At 43.5% G+C, this 18,314-nt stretch overlaps 1 protein-coding gene across 4 annotated transcripts; it reads left to right on the top strand.

Moving 5' to 3' along the window:
- Positions 1 to 1,389: 1,389 nt before the first annotated feature.
- LOC121572303 (OX-2 membrane glycoprotein) lies at positions 1,390 to 17,863 on the top strand. Of its 4 annotated transcripts, none has more exons than XM_041884346.2 (8): positions 1,390 to 1,581; positions 4,221 to 4,302; positions 4,407 to 4,535; positions 4,745 to 5,071; positions 6,944 to 7,213; positions 9,492 to 9,767; positions 10,626 to 10,727; positions 16,654 to 17,863. In XM_041884346.2, the coding sequence occupies exons 3-8, from the start codon at positions 4,460 to 4,462 to the stop codon at positions 16,656 to 16,658; spliced, it is 1,056 nt and encodes a 351-aa protein (XP_041740280.1). In that variant the 5' UTR covers positions 1,390 to 1,581; positions 4,221 to 4,302; positions 4,407 to 4,459; the 3' UTR covers positions 16,659 to 17,863. The 4 variants fall into 4 exon arrangements, with proteins under 4 accessions (XP_041740280.1, XP_041740279.1, XP_041740277.1 ...); XM_041884345.2 differs by having other exon boundaries at positions 1,392 to 1,581; positions 4,227 to 4,302; positions 6,944 to 7,273; XM_041884343.2 differs by having other exon boundaries at positions 1,392 to 1,581; positions 6,944 to 7,273.
- The last annotated feature ends 451 nt before the right edge of the window (positions 17,864 to 18,314 follow it).

The raw sequence follows: 18,314 nt of genomic DNA, 5'->3' as shown, positions 1-18,314 counted from the left end.
GTAAGAGTAAGAATATAATGTGTGATGACTAAATAAATAATAACCCAGCCAATTTGCATGGTTGAGTGTCTATGTGCGTAACATGAAGTGAGTGATTATGAAAAAGAGACCCTGCATTACCATAGAGACGGCTTCACTACAGTACACATGTATCCCCTGCAATATGTTATTATTCCCCAGCGTCTCTGTTCTGATATCTTCCCACTTCTTGTTGTAAACATAGATAAACATACAAAAGATAGAGAAACAAAAAGGATATGAAGTTATAGAAAAATATATCGAGAATAGAGAGGAGAGAGGGAGATCAAGTGTGTCTGTGTCTATGCGTCCTTATGTGTAAGCGAGCGTGTGTTCACGTATCAACTTCATAGTGTTCAGATATTTTGACAGTCCCCATAAAAAAAAAATCCGTATCCTGACGTCCCCGTAAATTTTAGTACAGCCATGGTGTTACAGAACTGTCTCGGAAGAGCTGTCCATCTATAAAGAGTTGTCCACAATGAGAAAGGCGCGCTTACCCCTCTCTGTCTGTTTCCTCTGTACAGGATACAGCCTCTTGCGACGCTCGTTTATCTCCGGGGGAAATTGGTCCCTAAAAACTCCCTTCCCCTGCTTTTGATCAGCTCCTTTTCTTGGTAGTGTTCACATTTTGCGATGTTAGGTCGGGGACCCTTGGTCTTGTCGCTCCGAGCTCCAAGTCTGTGTACTCGGTGGAAAGCCACCATGTTTACAGTCTCTAGAGGAAGTTTCAAGGCGGATTGCATGAACTCTCTGATCGCACCCCCTGGATTATTGGATGCGTCATCAGGAATCTCAGAAAATATTAGATTTTTACGCATGTTTCGGGTTTGTGTGTCTAGTACCAACTCCCTCATCACACTGTTTTCCCTGAGTAGACAATCCATGTTGGAATCGAGTTACCCGGCACTTTTTTTAAAAACGCCCCTTTTCTAATGAAAATGAAATACCTAAAAAAGTTTAAACTGTAGCCATTTATTTCCCTTTATAGTTTATTCACCTCAGCATGACTTTCATCCACATACCCATTTCTTTCTCCAAATATTGCTTTTTTTGTGTCAGCAATTAGACATTTTTCTTAGTGGGGGGCTAGTTACCCCCTTGTACCCTAATATTACAGCCTACAGAATGTGGTCATAATGTACTTTGTGGTGCGCGTGTGCTGTTGTTTTCTTCTTTCTTCACTTTTTAAAAATCAAACGCTGTAACAATGTTGTGATGTATGGAACTGTCAGATATCTGATGCTGGCTAAGCTTAAAAAAATGTAAAGTCTTAGATTCTTCTGCCGCTCGAGACCAGCCAATGTTGCAAACAATTGCCACTAGGGTTCGCCTGAATATCACACACGACTGTACGCTATATTGGTTCACCAGACACTTGACAGTCTCCGTTCTCTGACGCCACTCAGCCACTCATGTAGAGGCAGAACGCATTACACCCGGTCTGTTCATCTTTAAGACTTTTGAAACATGGATTTGATAATCAGTGTAGAAGATTGTGTTATTGCAGAGGACGGAATTCAATGATTCTCATTATCACTAACTCCATGCACTGCTCAACGGGTAAGTCGTTTTTATACCAGTATTAATTTGTTATAGGGCCCAGTTAAAATAAAACATTGTGTTATGTTTAATATTTAATATGCAAATAAATGCGTTCATAATAACGTTGTCTATATTGCATTATCTTCTAAAGGTGGAAGAAGCCTATAGGGTTAGTCTATACATTATGTCAGTGGTGTAAAGTAGCCTACTTAAGTAAAAATACTTTAAAGTACTACTTAAGTCGTTTCTTTTGGGTATCTTTACTTTACTATTTATATTTTTGATTACTTTTACTCCACTACATTCCTAAAAATATGTACTTTTTACTCCCATACATTTACCCTGACATCAAAAAGTACTGCTGAGGCAGGACAGAATAATGGTCCAATTCAGGCACCTATCATTCCTACTGCCTCGGATCTGGCGGACTCACTAAACACAAATACTGCGTTTGTCAATTATGTCTTAGTGTTGGAGTGTGACCCTGTCTGTCCGTAAAAAAATGAAAAAATAATTCGTGCCTTCTGGTTTGCTGAATATAAGGAATTTGATGTATAGCATTTACTTTTACTCAAGTATGACACCACTGTACTTAAGTACATTTAAAACCAGATACTTTTACTCAAGTAGTATTTTACTTGGCAACTGTTTATTAAGGTATCTTTACGTTTACTCAAGTAAGATCATTTAGTACTTTTTCCACCACGGCATTACGTTTATAATATTGTTATAACAATCAATGTTTATATCATGTTTATATATTTTTGTATCCCAGTGCAGTTTTTTTTTTAATCAAGGATTATGACAAATATAGCATCATATAGACGTTGTATGAAATTGAAATTGTATTTTTGTGCAATTGCCTTTTTTTGACCAGGACCTCATTCAACTTATGTGGATCACCTTTTAGCCTACATATTGCTAGTAGGATTATCTCAACCATTTATAGAATTAATATCGTCAATTAATACCCCCCCTTCTTCTTCCCTTCCAAAACAAAAAAGAACATGTCCTATCATAATCAAATGGCCTAATCATGGTATTGCATGGTAGTGCATCCGTCAACAGAACAATTACAGAAAACCCATAGGTTGGTACATCAACTGAACAAGCCTTAACAGGCTTCGTACTCCTCAAATGCCTACACTGAATCAAGCTAGGTGGTCTCATCACATAGAATGTCTGGACTCCCCAGTCTTTGATTGGACATTAGGGAGTCCACACATCTTGTTACTGAGAACTAAACAAACAGCTGTTGAAAATGTTACCGCTCTGCACACACCGGCACACTGTTTGGCCCTTGGGGACCAGTGTACTCTGCTTTTCATATGTTCCTTTCTTCTGTGAAAGGCCAGGTTTTCCTTTACTCTGTGGCAATGAGGTTGACTTTGAAGTTTATTGGCTATGCCATACACCCTTTGATATGGAATCAGTCAAACATGGCCCAGTAATAATCTGTGCTATGATCCTCAGTGAAACCCAAGTCAGTTTGATAGAGTGGAGTTTCTGTGTCATGTTTTTGAAAGAGATGCATGAGGGGCATGAATTCTGCTACGGGACTGTGTCCTCTTGAAATACTTGTTGCTATGTTTACATTCACTCCATATACTATGTTTTATTTACGATAAGATGTCAGAACTACTTTTTTAATGTGTATAGTGGAAAAAGAGAGCAGCTGTTTTAAACTCTGCCCAACAGGGGCAGACGGCATGTTTTTTCCAGATGGTTTACATCGTAAAAGACCCAATGAACTGCCTATAAAAGCCTGGTGGGTTAGCTCTGGTCTGGTCGTGTAGCTTATTTCAAGTGGAGGTTGCCTCTTAAACTGATCTGAGGTCAGTTTTGCTATGTACCTCCACTAGAGAAGGGATAATCATTGTGGTTGTGTAAACTGATCCCAAATCAGCTCTTAGGGACACCCTCTGCCTGGAGGGCTGTTTCTCCTTGCTTTGTCACAACCTCCCACTGGCTCTCTTAAACAAGTGGATTTCCCAGCAACGCAGACACAGGAGCTTAACCACAAGTGTTTTTTATAGCCACTGAACCACGCTTGGCTTGGCTGGCATACCTCTAAGCCCATGATCAGACACAGTGCGTACAGTAGCCCTGAATCCTATCGGCTGCTGTACGGTGCTCTTTCATGGCTAGTACTGGCTGTTATGGTGGCTCGTCTGTCTTTTATCATAGGCTCATCTTGCGTCGTTCACAGAGTTTTGCTTCTGGTTTGATTGCACAAACGTGTTTTTTTTTAGACTGGGGGCTGCTGCATTGTAGACATCAAAGCAGCACAGCAAGCCTTCTGTTTGCCAGGTGATTAAGACCTATAATCTGACAGAGCTGATTAATATGCTGTTGTTGTTCTGTTGAGTCAATCCCCATGGCGATAGCCCCTCAGACCAACAACACTGTTTGTGTCACCTAGCTTGATAGACCTGGTGCGGTGCAGTGCAATGCCACTGCAAATAAGCTCCAATTGATAACTGTGCCATTATCCAGTTTTGTTTTCATCCACTAAGCAGTGCTATAATGCTACACAGTACATCAAAGTTTATAATGCAACGTTATAGGCTATAATGCTCTGTTATAATGGGTTATAAGGCTGAATAGAGGGTTACAATGTTGAGAGAGTTGTGTCCTCCTCTGGCTCCTGGATCCAGCTACAGGGGTCTGTCTTCCAGTAAGATGAGGTTACTACATCACTGACCGACAACACGTCTCACACACTGGATCACAGGTGGGGTAAGTAAGTATCTGATTTAACTTTATATGCTGAAGTTCATCGTGACTGTTGGGTGTGGCTGTCCCATGGTGCTATTTTGAACAGTATTCATGTTTTCTATCAGTAACCTGGATGCAACACCCAAAGTGAGACTTGGTGCCACTCCTGCAGACCAAGATGTGTGGATCTGCCCTGTCTCGGTGGCGGACGCTGTGTCTGCAGTTATTGGGGATGGTGGTGTTCAGGATACAAGGTAGCCAACACTCAACATACTTCACTACTTTACAGTAGGTTTAGGTGCCATGTTGAATCAAAAGTAGTGGATATTTCCAGTAGAAAATGCTATTCTTCCCTTGCAGTGAGAAAGCATGTTTGACTTAGTATGTGGTCGACCACCTTAAAATTGTTGAATTGTATTGAATTTCAGTGCTTCTCATTGGTTGACTTCCTGTCATGTGTCAGGTGAGGTCATCACCCCCTCCAGCATGACCGCTGTGGCAGGCCTCCCCTTCACGCTGGGCTGTAACGTCACCATAGCAACTGGCGACACGGTCAAGCAGGTCCGCTGGCTGAACAAACACAACCAGGTTCTCCTGGCGTACGAGCCGGGCGAGTCGGTCAGAACCACCTCCTCCCACGACGGCGTGGAGCTAACCTCATCATCGCACCGCGACGTCAGCGCCATCACCATCAAGAGGGCGGGGCCTAACGACGAGGGCTGCTACCGATGCATCTTTGACATCTACCCCAGCGGAGCGCAGGAGGGAAAGACCTGCCTCAGTATTGAAGGTGAGTTTGGCCTTAGACTAAACAAGTTGGTTTGGTCATGTGGTTGCCTGAGACCTGAAGACTTGCATTAGCGGCCAGAGGTAATGCATAAGCTTTAGCACAGCATGCTAACACTGTCTTAGGGACCCAGATTTGAACCCCGGTTAGTCACACTAGCAAAGACTTACAGATTCCAGGACTATGGCATGCAAAGGCTTCCTTAATTTCTCCTCCTCAAATACTCTCTCTCCAGCACCAGGTTGCCTTCTTCACAGGGTTGACACATTCCCAATGTTTTAATTTTTCTACATTCGAAAACAAAGCCTCCTGTGAATTTGTTTATTTTTACAAGGCTTGTAGTTCCCATGTTTTTCTCTGGTGATTGTGTAAGGTCATGAAAAGTCAGGATGTTCACTTGGCCCTGCCGTCCCAGAATGCATCAGTTGTGGATAATCACAAACAGGAACTGGGTTGAGGTCAACCACACTCAACAGACCAGGACCCGATACTTCCTGTAACTATAAAGACCACAACAAGAGGACCCTTCTAACCCTCTGTCGTATTACTGCCCCAACAGATACACTATATATACAAAACTATGTGGACACCCCTTCAAATTGGTGGATTTGGCTATTTCAGCCACACCCATATAAAATTGAGCACACAGCCACAGCCCAACATTGGCAGTAGAATGGCCTTACTGAAGAGCTCAGTGACTTTCAACGTGGCACCGTCATAGGATGCCACCTTTCCAACAAGTCAATTCGTCAAATTTCTGCCCTGCTAGAGCTGCCCCGGTCAACTGTAAGTGCTGTTATTGTGAAGTGGAAACGTCTAGGAGCAACAACGGCTCAGCCGCGAAGTGGTAGGCCACACAAGCTCACAGAACGGGACCGCCAAGTGCTGAAGCGCGTAGCGCGCAAAAGTCGTCTGTCCTCGGTTGCAACACTCACTACTGAGTTCTAACCTGCCTCTGGAAGCAACGTCAGCACAATAACTTTTGTCGGGAGCTTCATGAAATGGGTTTCCATGGCCGAGCTGCCGCACACAAGCCTAAGATCACCATGCGCAATGCCAAGCGTCGGCTGGAGTGGTGTAAAGCTCGCCGCCATTGGACTCTGGAGCAGTGGAAACGCGTGGTGGAGTGGTGAATCACGCTTCACCATCTGTATTTTACAATAGTTATCTTTTGTTTGTTTTTAATCCCATCCTTCAGCTACCCTCAACCTCTCCCATATATCTCTGACCATCCAGTGAAGGGATAGCTTAACGCTACTGCATACAATTACATTCTATATGATTCTGTGCTTCCAACTTCCTGTTTCAGCATGCAAATGCCCTCGTGCACAAAGCGAGGTCCATACAGAAATGGTTTGTCGAGATCGGTGTGGAAGAACTTGATTTGCCTGCACAGAGCCCTGACCTCAACCCCATTGAACACCTTTGGGATGAATTGGAACGCCGACTGCGAGCCAGGCCTAATCGCCCAACATCAGTGTCTGACCTCACTAATGCTCTTGTGGCTGAATTGGAAGCAAGTCCCCGCAGCAATGTTCCAACATCTAATGGAAAGCCTTCCCAGAAGAGTGGAGGCTGTTATAGCAGCAAAGGGTGGACCAACACCATATTAATTCCCATGATTTTTGAATGAGATGTTCGACGAGCAGGTGTCCACATACCTTTGGTCGTGTAGTGTTCGTAAGGTTTTATATGGAGCCAAATTATTTACATATTTAAATGCCTTGCTGAAATGTAAGCCTCACTTTGACTCTCTAGGACCAAGAAAGCCTACTACCTCTGTCATATCTCTCCAACCCACCACTATGAATGTGATCCTCCCATTCCAATGCTCACCTATTGATACCTTCCTCTGTCTCCCTGTGTCTGGCCCAGTCAAAGTGGGCAACGAGGGTGATAAAACAGCCGTCAGCGGGAAGCTGGCCACCATGTCCTGCTGGTATGGCCTCCCAGACAGGGTACGCCAGGTCCTGTGGAGGAAGACTGCAGAGCAGGGTGACACGACCAAGGTGGCCTCCTTCGCCAAGCGAGGCCAACCCAGCATTGAGGAACCTTATCGGGGACGCACGACCCTGAGCCCCTCCCTGGGAGACACCCAGCTGTCCATCCGGCCGGTGAGGACGGAGGACGAGGGCTGCTACACCTGTGAGTTCCACACCTACCCAGAAGGCACCAGGAGCGCCACGGCCTGCCTCTTTGTATATGGTGTGTATGGATGGGGGTTATTAGGGGTCATTTGGAAGGTTATATTGTTGAAATTAACTTATATCTCAGGCAGTATATCTGCTGAGGCTATTATTGTGAGGAAAGTTTTAATTGATTATGGTTTTTGCTGGAATTTCCTGCTCCCAATCTTCACTGATAAAGATTGATAAAGATGCGTCTCAAAACCAGTAGCAGTGATCTACTGCCCATCCATTTTAATATACAGTGCATTCGGAAAGTATTCAGACTACTTGACTTTTTCCACATTTTGTTACGTTACAGCCTTGTTCTAAAATGGATTGAATAAAAAAAATCCTCATCAATCTACGCACAATACCCCATAATGACAAAGTGAAAACAGGTTTTTAGAATTTAAAACCGGAAATATCACATTTACGTAAGTATTCAGACCCTTTGCTGTGAGACTTGAAATTGAGCTCAGGTGCATCCTGTTTCCATTGATCATCCTTATTATGTAAATGTAGTATCCGTTTTTTATTTTGAATACATTTGCAAAAATATCTAAACCTGTTTTTGCTTTGTCATTATGGGGTATTGTGTGTAGATTGATGAGGATTATTATTTTTTGGATCCATAGAATAAGGCTGTAAATTAACAAAATGTGGAAAAAGTCAAGGGGTCTGAATACTTTCCGAATGCACTGTATGTTATATTTAGTTAGTTGGATAACGTAGCCGTGTGCCCCAGGGTAGTCAGTTGTTGTGCTCATTGAAGGCCAACCCCGCCCCCTGAGACTGGAGGGGAGGATGTGTGTTTATGTCTATACACTTCAGGTCATTAAAGGGCCACGTGTAATCACACTGTAATCACACTGTAAATATCAGACGATTTCCCGGATGATGTTGTCATAGTAGACATACTACTGTAAGAGCAGGAATAGTAGATAGGAAGGAACTCATATAATAAGAGGATACACTTCTGTCTGTCTGTGTGTGTTTCCCAGATATAGTACAGGAAAGGGAAGAGCTTAATGTAGCTGGTGGGAGGAGCCAGAGTGGGTCACAATGCTCTGTGGAGACGCTCTACTGTACAGTTATTAAACCCAGGGCCCTTTAGGGGCGGAAGGCTACTGCACAACCCTGTCCCTGGAGAGATACCATCCTGCAGGTTTATACTCAAACCCTGTCCCTGGAGAGATACCATCCTGCAGGTTTATACTCCAACCCTGTCCCTGGAGAGATACCATCCTGCAGGTTTTCACTCAAACCCTGTCCCTGGAGAGATACCATCCTGCAGGTTTTCACTCAAACCCTGTCCCTGGAGAGATACCATCCTGCAGGTTTTCACTCCAACCCTGTTCCTGGAGAGCTACCCTCCTGTAGGTTTTCAAAGTTATGGAATGGAAGTTATGGAATTTGACTTTGACAGAATGCCTCTTAGATGCTGTGTGGCTGCCTATGGACTGAGGGAAGGGTGATGATTCTGGAGACAGGAAAGAGGTGATTAATTTGGGCTGAGGCCCCTGGGATGACTGGGCCATTGTTTTCCCTGGACACAGGCCCTCTGTGTGTGTGTGTGTGTGTGTGTGTGAGTGGTGTGTGCCTTTCTCAGTGTGTGTGTTCTGATCAGTATGTCTCTGTGTGAGCCCCTATGCTCCAGACCAGCAGCAGTAAACCCAGGCACCGATACCCATCACACTACATAGAAGTGATTCTTCCTCCAATCCTCTGCCTTGTTGTCTGTCGTTCCGTCCTGTTTCCATGTTGTGCAGTCTGATATAGTGATGTGTCATTGTGTCAGATGGAGACTGGAGGGTTGGAGGCCATGCCCTGTTTCCATGTTGTGCCGTCTGATATAGCGAGGTGTCATTGTGTCAGATGGAAAGTTGGGAAACACTGTTGGGGGTACTGGAGGACTAGAGTTGAGAACCACTGTTGGGGGTACTGGAGGACTAGAGTTGAGAACCACTGTTGGGGGTACTGGAGGACTAGAGTTGAGAACCACTGTTGGGGGTACTGGAGGACTAGAGTTGAGAACCACTGTTGGGGGTACTGGAGGACTAGAGTTGAGAACCACTGTTGGGGGTACTGGAGGACTAGAGTTGAGAACCACTGTTGGGGGTACTGGAGGACTAGAGTTGAGAACCACTGTTGGGGGTACTGGAGGACTAGAGTTGAGAACCACTGCCTTACACTGTATATGCTGTCATTCACCATAAACATGATCTCTCATCCATTGTGTGTGATGTCTCCCTCAGTGCTGCCCAACCCGGAGATCACCTCCATGACCTCCAACGGTGTCATCGAAGCCAACTGCACGGCCGCAGCCCGTCCTGCAGCCCAGATGGTATGGAATGTGGAGGGGGACAACCGGACGCTGGGGCCATCCGTGTCCTCCTCCTACGACCAGGGGGACGGCACCACACTGGTCACCAGCACCCTCCTCCTCCAGGAAGGCCTGCTCCACGACCTATCCGTCAAATGCATGGTGCACCACCGAGGCCTGGACTCGCCCATGTCCGTCAACCTCAATGGTGAGCAGCTCAGAGAATCACATTGGGTTAATAAAGATTTACATATTATCAGCAAATCATTAACACATGTCTTATAAATGATTTAATAATGGTATATTAATGATGCTTTTTAAATAAAGTGTTACACAGATTTGTTGTGCTTATGAATACAAGTCTGCTTAACAGCCCTTGCAATGTGACAGTGCTTGGTTCAAATAGTATTTGTTTTATTTCAAATACCATACATGGAGTGCGATGGGCAGGGTTTGCACTTTTAGGACTATTGTATTGGGTCCATTCCACCAGGCACGGTCAATCAAGCCCAGGACCTGGGTCCACTATTTGAACCCAGGTCTGCATTGTGGTTCAACATGTGTAGAGTTGTGTGTTGAAATCCTGTATTGTAACACTGTCCTGATTTTAGTTTTTTGATTGTTTCCAGTTGCTCCCAGAGGGGGAGTGATTGTTAGGAAAGCTTCAGTTGATATTCTAGTGACATGTAATTTTGGCTCATTTGATGTACCATGAAGTGCTACAGTTTTCAGGAAGTGGAAAACCAAAAAAGCATCAGGCCTTTTCCACAGTATGTCTATCTCTCTTGTTTTGAAGCTCATATCATGAGTTATGGTCGAAATAAGGCGTAGCTTAATGTTCTTGAAGACAATAATGTGGTGCTGTGTGGCTCAGTTGGTCATGGCGCTAGCAACGCCAGGGTCGTGGCTTCGATTCCCGGGAGGTCAGATTTGTTTACCAAAATATATACACTCACTGTACTGTAAGCCATTCTGGATAAAAGCGCTTGCTAAATGGTGTGTTATCGTTATAACATCTGATGGCTTGTCATATGTCTGTTGGTAAACGTGTGTGTGTGTGTTGCAGTTGGGCCTGACCTCGCTACTCTCATCTCAGTATCCTGTGTGGCAGCCCTGCTCCTGTGCTGCCTGTGTGTGTGCCTCTGCAAGTGCTTCCTGTGCCGAAACGGTGAGTAGCCAATCAGCTTCTGATCCATTTCCTGGTCGAAGAAGTGACACTCCATGGGGTTATTTAGTGGGGTGCAACATTCTCACCTGAACATGTAACCAATAGAGTGGACTCGATTCTCTCGTTCAGAATAGAGGACCCTGTCCATTCAATATACAGTACATTGTAGTTCTATCTGCAATGTTTCAAATGTTGTGTCCTACTCAATACATTCCCCAAGTGTTTTGTAAACAGTCACAAAAAGGACATTGCTGCTACTTTTGTGTAGTCTCCAACACCATGGATGTGTTGTTGCCATGGTGATGCTAATAATACCAGTGTCCTTCAGAGTCCTGGGAACAAGCTTCTTCAGAGCTGACACAGCAGACTCAATGTGACCGGGTTATGTTAGCCAAGTTATGAGTGCTTCTCATAACCCTAGTCATCTGTCTCCTACTGTGGTTGTTTCATGCATTCTTGATGAAGGGGAGGCTTTTTGTTAGCATCGGAATGTGATGTCACATTCCCTGAGATCTACGGTCTCTAAAAGCCAACTGTCAATCTCAGAGTGAAAAGTTAGCGTCTTGCTCCAGGAGTTTGCATGGTTGGAGCATGTCGTATAAACACAATGTAGAAGGCAGCTCTAACGTTTCATTTATTGTGACTCCATCTTGATTGCAACATCCACTGGTGAGAATGGGAGGGGAGGTTATGGGTCAATCACTTGAACTGTATGGGGAAAATACGGAACTGTATGGGAAACTTAATTTAACAAATTTCCCCTCTGGGATTAATAAAGTATTATATTTTATCTCAACTATGAGTTCTATGGGGTCAAGGCCTCGTCATCATATCCCTAGGTGATTTTAGTGGACTCTCAGGATCCCCTCTAGGACTTAGTAGAGAGCAGTAATGACAGTTGATAAAACTGTTTTATCTCTATGGTAACAAGTATCTAAAACTGCCACTATCAGTGTTGTTAAAGAACACTCAGTAACAGTTGGCACAAAGCTTGATACAAAAACACAACAGTATGACCTTCAAACTTTACACTAATGGAAAGTTACCCAAGTTACCATTCCCCTAAATCACAAAACCAATGTCACAAAGGTAAGGAAACATGACTCAAAAGGATAACTCTTTGAGAGTGATGACATATTTTAACATGGAGGTGGGAGGTCCACAGGAAAGTGAAAGGGGACACGCCAGTCCTGTGTCATCGTCGCTCCATTGACCCTTGACCTCTAACACTTTTTCCCATGACCTCTTCAGGGTGGGGTGGTCTGGTGCCAGCAGTGCCAATGGCAATAATAATAGGACTTCCCAGTCCCCTGGTAGATACAGGAAATAAAATCAATCACGATACCGACAACAGTTGCCATCAAAGTTCGCTTTTTGGTCTGCCAAAGGAGAGAGATTTCAGGAATTGTCCGTTTTTTGTTCTGTTATTTTCAATTGTGAAATCCTGGGTGGGCAGTTTCTGGTAGCACTAGTTTCCATTGGTATTTACCTGGCATTAAAGAGGAAATTGTATGAGTACTTTCTGGTAGTTCCTTCAAGGAATTCAACGCAACAGTATTACTCCGTTTCCTATTGAGAAATCCTTGTGCCATTTTAGCTTGTTTACGTCTCAACATGTTCAAGATCACTAATGATAGTAATTTAACCAATGGGAGGGAAATGGTTCTATGGTTACTGTGGTTACTGTTGTCTATGATAAGCAGCGGTGGGAGGGGTGAGAGGTGTGTCAACTTATTCTGAGAGAGGTGTGGTCTGCAAAACACTGCTGCTGAGTCTGGCACTGAGGTGTCAAGATAAGCCAGGTAGGGTTGTGGAGGAATTAGAATGACAGTCCATGGGTGTTGGCTCTGTTGGCTCATGGCTAAACCTTAGAAGTGGTGTAGTATTTTGCAATATGGACAGTTTGATTGATTTCTCAATTCTTACAGATAGGGCAAGACATTTTTAAATTTGATCGGATTTTGCACTCTTGTAAAGTTAAAGAGACATTGAACGAACCGTCCATGGTTTGTTTGCGTACTGCGTAGGTTTAGTCATTTTTTTGTTTCCTTAGCTGATGAAAGTGTCCGACTTGATTCATAGGTCCTGACCCACTGGTCGGTCAGAGCTTTCATCACAATGTTGCTTTTCCTCGTTGCTGGAACAGATGAGGAAGACCTCTGCCATGTCGGTAGATGTGTTGAGGACACAGATTCACTGGCACTCATCTCCTCCAAACTGGTAAACACTCTTTCCTGTAGAGTTACTTTTCTCAGACGGGCAGCAAAGGGTCCAAAAGCAACATCCGGGAGGGCAGATACAGACATGTCCTTGTTGGTTCATCCCCTGAATCATGATGTGGATACAAGACCACGGATGTGTCCCAAATGGCACCCTATTCCCTATGGGCTCTGGTCAAAAGTAGTGCACTACATAGGGAAAGGGGTGCCATTTGGGACGCAGTATAAGTGTGTGTCTGGGTGCTTCTCACATCCTATAAATTGAATGATAAACTCAGCTTGAAGTGCATTCAGGATATTAAAGCACCACTTAGGGGAATTGATATATATTGTGCCAGGATCGTCCTCTGGTCAAGCGAGAGCTACCGCCGCAATTCCCTGTGAGGTAATCATTTACTTTGCACAGCTGTTTCTCATAAAGTCATTATAAGAAATATTCAGATTGGTAAATAGAATATGTGTGAGGAATGTAACTCGGTAACTCACTATGACGTAACGTATACAGAACTTAGGGATGACATACTGTCCTTATGGCATCCCTGCCAAATAAACATCATTGAGGTAATTTGGTTATTTTTACTCATTTAGTTTGCTTGAAGTGTTGTCTATGGTTCGTGCTCCTCTCCTCCCCCCCAGAATAACAAGTGATTGTGCTATGCTGTCCAGTGCTAGTTTCTCAGTAGAAAGAACCTTCTCTAATCCGGTACTTGGAGCCAGATTCACACGAGAGGCCAGGAGTAGGGAGGAGAAAGGACCCAAACTCTGACAAACTGCCCAGTGGATAACAACGCCTCTCTCTTTCTCAAACTGTTCCTGCCGCATGCTAGCCCGGCCCTCACGCATTGCAGTGCCCTCAATGACATTGTGCAGAGTGCCGTTACTAATCACTTTGTTGGGTCGAAAGACGGTTTTGATTATGACGTTGCTGTGAGGTTGTTGTATCAAGAGAGGCACCTGCGTCTCTAATTTGATATCAGATGTATCTCCCACTGTGTTGTATTACAGGTCAAACAACTGTATGTGTCAGCAGCTGAAGTGACAGCAACACGTGCGATGGAATGAGAGATGGCTTCTCTAATTGATTTCATATCATTTCATAATTGACGATAACCTTTGTCCCTTTTGAAAATATGATATTTTTGCGTCAAACTTTCTGACTCATCATTCACGATTCATTCAGGATTATCCGTAATCATGGTAGCATCCACATTAATGTAGAAGTGTTTAGAAACAGATTCTATTCTTATTTACAATAAAAGTGATTCCAAAATTACACAATACATTATTTACCATTCATTTCTATTGGGCACAAAATTATCTGAAACACAACCAAAACAAACAGCAAATGCATCCATGTCACGCCTACTCCTGCTCCGGCTCCGGCGCTCGACGTCACCAGTCTACTAACCACCGGTCCTGACAATCATCGTTACGCATGCCTGAAGACTGAGGGCTAAATAATACTGCCTGAAGACTGAGGCTACTGAGGGCTAAATAATACTGCCTGAAGACTGAGGCTACTGAGGGCTAAATAATACTGCCTGAAGACTGAGGCTACTGAGGGCTAAATAATACTGCCTGAAGACTGAGGCTACTGAGGGCTAAATAATACTGCCTGAAGACTGAGGCTACTGAGGGCTAAATAATACTGCCTGAAGACTGAGGCTACTGAGGACTAAATAATACCGCCTGAAGACTGAGGCTACTGAGGGCTAAATAAAGGGAGCGTAATCAAGGCGATGATGAGGTCCAGGTGTGTGTAATGATGGGGAGCAGGTGTGCGTAACGATGATTGTCAGGACCGGTGGTTAGTAGACTGGTGACGTCGAGCACCGGAGCGGGGGAATCACAAATTTGATGTAATGATTGCGTGCTAGGCATATGGGACCAAATACTAAACTTTTGACTACTTTAAGACACATACAAGTGAATTCGTCCCAATACTTTTGGTCCCCTAAAATGGGGGGGGGGACTATGTACAAAAAGTGCTGTAATTTCTAAATGGTTCAAACGATATAGATAAAAAACACAGTAAAATGAAAGCTGACAGTCTGCACTTTAACCTCTTAGGCATTATATGTTTGTGAGATGGGCCTCACTTGATAGAGATGTAGCTATTCTGGATGGTGGAGTAGATTATTGACATGCTTGGGGAGAGACTGGGACCAGTGCGGAACCACAAGTGGGTTTCTGTGGTTCTACTGTGGTTCTACTATATCAATGGGCCAAAGTTGTTTCTGTCTGCCTCAATGACAGCTGGGAAATAGAACCCAACCCAGAACTGAAGGTATTCCAGTAAAATTCTCCAGTTCTATTTATGTCCACACAGAGTTAGCGTTTGTATGCTAACATAGTCTTGTGGCACGCAGGAGACCCGGTTGGTTGTCAGACATACTGTTAAAAAGCTTTGTGTGTATCTTTTGGGAAAATGAGCTTCAGCCAGTCATGCAGAAAGTCCAGATAAGAACTTCTGTTATTTGATGAAAGGGAGGTTTACACAGGGCACTTTTAATCTGCAACACCAGGGAGTAACCATATCCTGTCCCGGCACACAAACACACTCAACCGACCTTACCTGGCCATGAGTGCAGCACTGTCGGCAAAACTCTGATTGGTTGTGAAATAGGGAAGAGAGCTACAGGAACAGCCTACGAGAAGAAGGGAAATAATAGTTTTAGTTTTATCACCTTCACATTATCTTGACCGTTAAGCATGGTCATCTATCACCAATCTGGCAACCTGGTTAGAGATCCTCTGATTGGATGGTTAGGAGACACCTGCTGGTGGTTGCCAGTATATGTTGATTTACTTTTCAAGGCAAAGAAAGTAAAAAACAAAAACAGTTGATGCCTATTTTGCTGGAAACCCACCAGTGACTATCCCCCACACTCACAAACGTACACTACTATGGAATTTCAGCCATGCTTTACTTCTAAGTGTGCATATGGTCTTTCAGAGCTGGCTGTGTGTTTGGTGGTTTTCTCTGTGTTCCTGGAAACGGGTGGAATGCGTGTACTGTAGACACCCTCTATAACACAGGAGGTTGGTGGCACCTTAATTGGGGAGGATGGGCTCATGGTAATGGCTGGAGTGGAATCAGTGGAATGGTATCAAACACATGGTTTCTAGGTGTTTGATGCCATTCCATTTGCGCCGTTCCGGACATTATTAGGAGCCGTTCTCCCCTATAATGTGTCTGGACGAGTGTCACACTTGACCAGAATGTTATGATACTTTTGGCAGGGAACATTGCATGATTTAATCACTTCCAGGAAGAATAATAAGACAAGGTTTGGTCCTGCTCCTTAAGCAAACCAGAGGAAGTCTGTGTGATTGTAAAGCAATTCCGATTATTCTTTCAAAGACAAAGGTGTCAATATCCCACCCTGCAGCAGACTGTGATCTGTCTCCACATGATGCTGACTGCCTGTTTCTGTGATGAGGACATTTTAGGGCAGGGTTCCACAACTGGCGGCACGCAGCTGAATCTAGTTGATGATCCCTGTTTTAGGGGGTCAGGAAAATGGTGTGACTGACTGGCAGGGGACTGGGGACTGTTGTTTTGAGTTGAAAGTGTTGAGTAGATGATAGTAGAACTAGCACAATAATACCTCATTTTTGGATGTGACAATGAATTAAATCTCTCTCTCTCTCTCTCTCTCTCTCTCTCTCTCTCTCTCTCTCTCTCTCTCTCTCTCTCTCTGCAGATTGAGATTTGACCTGGAATGGTGGAAGACGGAGTGTTTTGATGAGAAGCCAGAGTTCTGATCATCCAGCTAGACCTATAGGCTCCTCAGCACCATACGCTCCATGTCTGTTAGAAGGAACAGCTCACTACAGTATTACACATCATCAACAACTGTTTCTCCAGGCCTCAATGGCTGAACTGGATTAAACCTTCATCCCACCAGTGACGAAAACATAAACAAGACTAAAGCCATGTTTCTATTAACATTAGATAAAGACACTTATCAAAATGTGGCTTTGAAGTTTAGTCTGTCGAGGCTGGTCCCGGATCTGTTTGTAAGTCCTATAGTCATTGTCACGCCAATGGCTCAACAGATCTGGGATCAGGCTACAAATCGGTCCACTCGATTAAGAAAAAAGTCTAGGACAAAGGCCCTTATAACAAAGTGCTGTAAAAGTAGGAGGTTTTTAAATGATACATTCACAAAAACGTTCTAAGTACACACTATGTAATGTATTTCAACAGTTACAGTATGTTTAAGGACCAGGCTGCTTTTTTGTGTAGGAGTTCTCCTGTTATTTGTTTTTTTGCTGCTGTATGTGGTGTGTGTGTGTGTGTGTGTGTTACAGATATCTTTAGTTTTTTAATACTGGAGTTCCAGTATTAAAATGCAATTGCAATTTGCCATGTATTTTACAGCTAGCTATATGAGATAATTTAGAATACAAACAATATCATATATATTTCTCATGCTCAATATTTAACTTACATATTTACAACAGCGTTTTACAAAATGTCTGTCTCGGTGTGTGCCTTTCCTATTGAAGCATATTCCTACCATCTGCCCATTTGACTTGAAAATGGCTTCCATACTTTTCAACCTGTTTAAACCTCACAACAAATGTATACAAATTAATTACTACTGTTTATTAGCAATTCACTTTCATAACGTCAGTATTACAAACGCTATAGTTTAACATCACACTAAATCAGCATACTCAAAATGGTCTAGACAACGATGGAAGGGGACAGGATTGTGTCAATGAAATATGCTTATGACTTTGGATGTCAGGTTCTGTATATCTGAATAGCTTTTTAGGCTACAGTCCCTTACGACACAGTGTATTCCTGTTAGAGTGTCAGAAATAGCACTAGTAGCAAACTTAGCTGTGTATTTCTAAATGATGCCTGAGGATTACTGGTGAATAGATCTACAGTGGCTTCAGAAAGTATTCACCCTTTGACTTTTTCCACATTGTTGTGTTACAGTCTGAATTTAAAATGGATGAAATTGACCTACACACAATACCCCATAATGTCAAAGTGGAATTATGTTTTTAGAAATGTGTACAAAGTAATTATAAATGAAAAGCTGTCTTGAGTCAATAAGTATTCAACCCCTTTGTTATGGCAAGCCTAAATAAGTTCAGGAGTAAACATGTGCTTAGCAAGTCGCATAATAAGTTGCATGGACTCACTCTGTGCTCAATAATAGTGTTTAACATGAGTTTTGAATGACTACCTCATCTCTGTTCCCCACACATACAATTATCTGTAAGGTCCCTCAGTCGAGCAGTGAATTTCAAACCCAGATTCAACCACAAAGACCAGGGAGGTTTTCCAATGTCTCGCAAAGAAGGGCACCTTTTGGTAGATAAAAATATAAATAAGAGAACTGAG

The sequence above is a fragment of the Coregonus clupeaformis genome, chromosome 30 (genome assembly GCF_020615455.1).
Source record: "Coregonus clupeaformis isolate EN_2021a chromosome 30, ASM2061545v1, whole genome shotgun sequence".
In the NCBI taxonomy this organism is placed as follows: domain Eukaryota; kingdom Metazoa; phylum Chordata; class Actinopteri; order Salmoniformes; family Salmonidae; genus Coregonus; species Coregonus clupeaformis.
The sequence above is the reverse complement of the archived record's forward strand: the minus strand, read 5'-3'. Positions and strand labels throughout refer to the sequence as shown.

Excerpts from the sequence above, each read along its gene's own strand:
- LOC121572303 (XM_041884345.2), top strand. The coding sequence starts at position 4,460 with ATGTGTGGATCTGCCCTGTCTCGGTGGCGGACGCTGTGTCTGCAGTTA. Across the intron at positions 4,536-4,744 it reads GGTGGTGTTCAGGATACAAG|GTGAGGTCATCACCCCCTCC; the intron begins GTAGCCAACACT and ends GTCATGTGTCAG. Across the intron at positions 5,072-6,943 it reads GACCTGCCTCAGTATTGAAG|TCAAAGTGGGCAACGAGGGT; the intron begins GTGAGTTTGGCC and ends TGTCTGGCCCAG.